This window comes from Myotis davidii, unplaced genomic scaffold (genome assembly GCF_000327345.1).
Source record: "Myotis davidii unplaced genomic scaffold, ASM32734v1 scaffold7636, whole genome shotgun sequence".
NCBI lineage: Eukaryota > Metazoa > Chordata > Mammalia > Chiroptera > Vespertilionidae > Myotis > Myotis davidii.
Window position 1 is genome coordinate 490 of NW_006287008.1, and position 5,011 is coordinate 5,500.

The 5,011-nt window shown below is 35.4% G+C and overlaps 1 protein-coding gene across 1 annotated transcript; it reads right to left on the reverse strand.

Moving 5' to 3' along the window:
* Positions 1-489: 489 nt before the first annotated feature.
* On the reverse strand, positions 490-1,461 carry LOC102761571 (olfactory receptor 51G2). The gene has a single exon (XM_006758943.1). The coding sequence runs from the start codon at positions 1,459-1,461 to the stop codon at positions 490-492; it is 972 nt and encodes a 323-aa protein (XP_006759006.1).
* Positions 1,462-5,011: the final 3,550 nt, after the last annotated feature.

Sequence of the window (5,011 nt, forward strand, 5' to 3'; positions counted from 1 at the left end):
TTATTTGTTTGTTTTTTATCTGTTGCTCCTTACTTTGACAACAATAGCATCAAGAAAACAAACCACTGAGAAGGTGAGAACTTTGTTTAATTAAGTAATTTCCAGTACCTCAAAAAGTAAAAAAATAAAGTAGGTATTCACTAAATAAATATCAGTCTATCAAGGGTGTTATATATACACAGATGATAACAAGTAATAATTTATTCACTTTGTGAAAAATGAACTATAAGACTACAAACTTCTCTGACCAAAATAAATGAACCATTGGACTAAGAAATAATGAAGCTAATTCATTATTTCAAATTTTTAATTTACTGAACAAATTTTTATTATTCAATATATATTAATTCAAATCATAGAAAAGAAATAGTTATCCAGCCTTACATCCCATATTATTCAGAACAGTCAGTGGTCAAACAGAATATCTGTGGGCATTTGGAATATTAGCAAGCTCTTTGTTTCATGAAGTATTCTTAGGATAGTGCTCACTCATGTTATAAATGTGAGTTTGGATTTTCCTGATCCTTTCTTGATAAAGAGTTTCAGAATTTTATCTTGCATCCGCTTGGTTTTCACCACATACACAATGGGGTTCATCACAGGTGGAATGAGAAAGTGCATGTTGGCCAGGGTCACGTAAATGTGTGAGGGAAGTTTTGGGCCAAAGAGGTGCAGTATCGACAGGCAGATCATGGGTGTGAAGAAGAGGATCACAGCACAGAGGTGGGAAATACAGGTGCTGAGAGCCTTGAGGCGGCCCCCGTGGGATGCAATGCTTAGTACAGTTTTTAGTATCAGAATGTATGAAATAAGAATGAGGAGAAAATCAAGCCCCATAGTGGATAGCAGCACAAAGAGGCCAAATATGCTATTTATCCTTGTGTTGGAGCAGGAGAGCTTTAGGATGTCGGGATGCAGACAGTAGGAATGAGAAAGTACATTGGAGCGACAAAAACACAGCCTCCTCAAGAGGATAGGAAGGGGTATCTGTATAGTGAAGGTTCGCACAGCAATGGCCAGACCTATCTTGGCAATTACACTATGGGTAAGGATGGAAGAATAGTGCAGTGGATAAGAAATGGCCACATAGCGATCAAAGGCCATTGCCAGTATGACAGCTGACTCAAAATCCTGGAAGGTGTGGATAAAAAACATTTGGGTAAAGCAAGCTGAGAAGGTGATCTCACGAGCATCCAGCCAGAAGATCCTCAGCATTGTGGGGAAGGTGAAGAGGGACAGACCCAGATCAGAGGCTGCTAGCATGGCCAAGAAGAGGTACATAGGCACGTGGAGGGTCTGTTCTCGCCAGATAATTGCAATGATGGTCATGTTGCCCACCAAGGTAATGAAGAACATGACAGAGAAGGGAACGGAGATCCAGATGTACACAGCCTCCAGCCCAGGTATGCCTGTCACCAGGAAGGTGGAGAATATAGAGTTCGTACTATTTTCATAATGCATGATGCCAGGGTAGCACACCTCTCCTAAAAGGAAATTCATTGCTCCAAAAGCAAATGTTAAAAATTACTTTTTTTTACACTCTTAGTGCTATACCTTGGAATAAATGATTCCTAACCTTATGAAAACTTTAATTTAATACTGATTTTATTTGTATAATACTCATATATAAAATATGAGTCTAAACTAGAAAATACCTATCCTGTTGGTCAAATTCTCCAGATATGCTAGCTAATTGAAAGGAAAAAAAGTCTACTATCTATTTTTATGAATTTGACTATTTTAGAGTCACCATATAAGTGATACCAGGTAGTATTTGTCCTTTTGCATCTGGTTTATTTTAATTAGTCTAATGACTTCCAGGTTCATCCATGTTGTTGCAAATGACAGGATTTCCTTCTTTTTTAAAGCTGAAGAATACTTCATTTTATGCATATGCAATATTTTCTTTATACATACATCTATCAATAGACATTTAGGTTGCAATTACCCAAGTCATACAAATGATATAAAGGTATTTCAAATTGAGTACTGAAATCCTCAATAAAATAAGGTAGATTCACACTTTGCCTTATCATTACAGTAGCACACTATTCTGTGAAATTTCTCTGCCTTGGTCAACAATGATACATGTTAGACTAGTGATTAGTAGCATGCACTGATCTGCTTTTTATGCAAAGAGATGGATATAGAAAGTTAAAATAATAATTTAGAAAACATTTTATATACATTTGACATAATTCTGTTACTTTAATAGCAAAATTTTGGCTTTGTATTTGGGGTACATTTTAATTATTTTGTGCCATTTAATTTTTTACTTATGTTTTATAATGAAACTACATAGGCATTTCATACATACTCTTCACACCCCTATGAAGCCATCCCCAATAACGATAAACTCTTGTGTAAACTATTCAACCTGATTTGTCACCTTTCTCACTCACTAACATCATGGCTGGTATTGTGTGTGTGAGCCTTATGAGATTTGCACTTCGAAATCTTCATTGTCTGCATGGGACAGACAGACTCTACCTGTGATAGCCTAAGTATTTCCCAGGCGATTTAATCAAAATTTCACTTGCGTCCAATTCTTGATAAGGAAATATTACTAAAGAAAACAATAAAAATATAAAAGACTCTTCTTCCAAGGCTTACACTCTCCTTGCCCTCCTATTGAAGATGAGAAGCTTAGGACCCCGCCCCTGCTTTTGGCTTTCAGTTAGAATACTATTTAATTTATCAAAGTCTCAATCTGTCATTTGGGTGAGGCTTTCAGAAGTGATCAAAGTAATTAATTAATACCCTACATGCTAATACAAAAAGAATGAGAAATAAAGTTAAAATTAGTCCCAGCAGCATTATAACCACACTTTATTTTTTTAATATTTAGAATTCTGCTGGGACAGGGCAGATGGAAGAGTATGTAGAAAACTCATTTTTATTTCATGGGAGCACATTCTGCCTCCTTTAATCATGGGGCCTCTTAGAGTCCAGTGTCTGCTGCCAGATTTCTTTTTAGCGCCTTTTCTCATCTAGGAGTTCCTTGGCATTTTCAGAGTATATATTTTCTGGTCTCAATCAATGTTCCTGTTCAGGGATGAAGCTAAATCTCATGTTCAATGTTCTCATAGGCAAGGATAGTTCTCATTTTATTTGATTCAGGAATACTTTAAGCCCGCTTTCTCTATGTGGTTCAGTGTCATTGTCCAAATATATCAGTTTTAAAAAAGAAGAAGGCTAATTTCAAAAAGAGAAACAATCTGTAGGCCCCATGATTCCTTGTATTACAGGCTACCATTTCCCTATTCACTAATTTATTCCAAGTCTCTAAAATTTGTTATATTTCAAATTCAACTAAGTTAAAACCTTGTTTTCATTCTCACCTGGCATCTTAAGGCAGCATAGTTGCTAAAATCATGCAAAGGCAGCCTTCTCATCCATGTCCAAGATAAAAAAACGTTGGTGACCTGATTTGAGTTGCTTTATTATTCATACAGCTTTCCCCTGAAAATAGTCTCCTGGGATTCCATCTCCGCTTGAACTGAGAGTTCTCATTAATCCTTTTTACTTCTTAGGATGTTCCCCAAATGGCCTGAGTTCTGGGGCCTTTTTTTGCATCAGGTGAGTTCAAAATCTAACCAATAAACACAGAATTTCACAATAAGTGTTGGCATGAATTCAAATCTGTCCATCCAAAATCAACTTTAAAATTTATTTATATATGTCTGAAATAATTCATATTTTCATTGGTATCATTCATATTATTTTATAATATATGTTGGGAATACTAAAAAGTTTATTTCATCAAAGTCTCATTAAATTTTAATATAACTTCAATTTACCAATGTTTCAGACATAAATCACTACTTAGTTTTACTAAAGTAAAATATAAACTTTTAATTATACCTCAATTAAAAAAAAGCTTTTTGGATACTTTATTTTAAATAATCTTTGAAATTTCCCAGAAGACCACTAAAAATCACAATGATTTGTTCTTTCATCTTATAAAAAGAGAGGGACTGGAAATATTTAAATTTATTTGGTATGGTACCATTAATGAGTTTAACAGGAAGAATAGTCAAATGAAAAGAGATGCTCTACTCTCCTTAAGTTAAAATGGTATAATTGACTGTTGTTTATATAAAAATCTTACTAGTTGTATTCTTTTTATCTGGTAGCTCTCAGAGATTTGTTAAAGCTATTGCTCTACTTACTATATTTCTGTTTGTCAGAGTATTAAAGGTACTTTGCCTGGTAGAAGAAAACAACAGTATAGGGTTATCACTAAACGTTTGGTTACTTAAAACATTTTATTTGATCATGACCTCATTTCTTTAATTTGAAAGTATATATTTTATATCAGTGGTTTTCAATTGGGAGCTTAATTAAAATACAGGTATTTATTAGCTATAAAGATGGACTGACTCTCTTAACTTGATAGTTGTCTTAGGTTTTTGGTATATTCTTGCTATGTGTTTGATAAATTCATTGTATATTATGTCTCAGTATTAAATTGTTATATCTCAAGATTTCTTTCAAGGTAACAATTGAATTTAGCCTTTTTTTAAAAAAAAACAACAACTCTTTTTTATGGATTTTTAAAAATTAATTAGTTAATTAATTAATTAATTAATTAATTTTAGAAGGAGAGGAAGAGATAGAAACATTGACCAGAGAAAAACATTAACATTCACTGGCTTCCTCTTGCATGCCCCCAACAGGGGATTGAGCCTGCAACCTGGTCATGTGCCTTGACCAGGAATCAAACTGGTGACCTCTTGGTGCATGGGTTAACACTCAACCTCTGAGCTACACCAGCCGGGCTGAATTCACTCATTTTTATAAATTAGACTAGAGGCCTGGTGCACAAAAATCTGTGCACTTGGGGGAGTCCCTCAGCCCGGCCTGTGCCCTCTTGCAGTCTAGGACCCCTCGGGGGATGTCCACCTGTTGGCTTAGGCCCACTACCTGGAGGATCAGACCTAAGCTGGCAGTCAGACATCCCTCTGGCAGCCTGGGAGCCCTTGGGAGATGTCCACTTGCCAGTGGGACG

Coding starts and splice junctions, on each gene's coding strand:
- LOC102761571 (XM_006758943.1), bottom strand. CDS start 1,461: ATGCATTATGAAAATAGTACGAACTCTATATTCTCCACCTTCCTGGTG.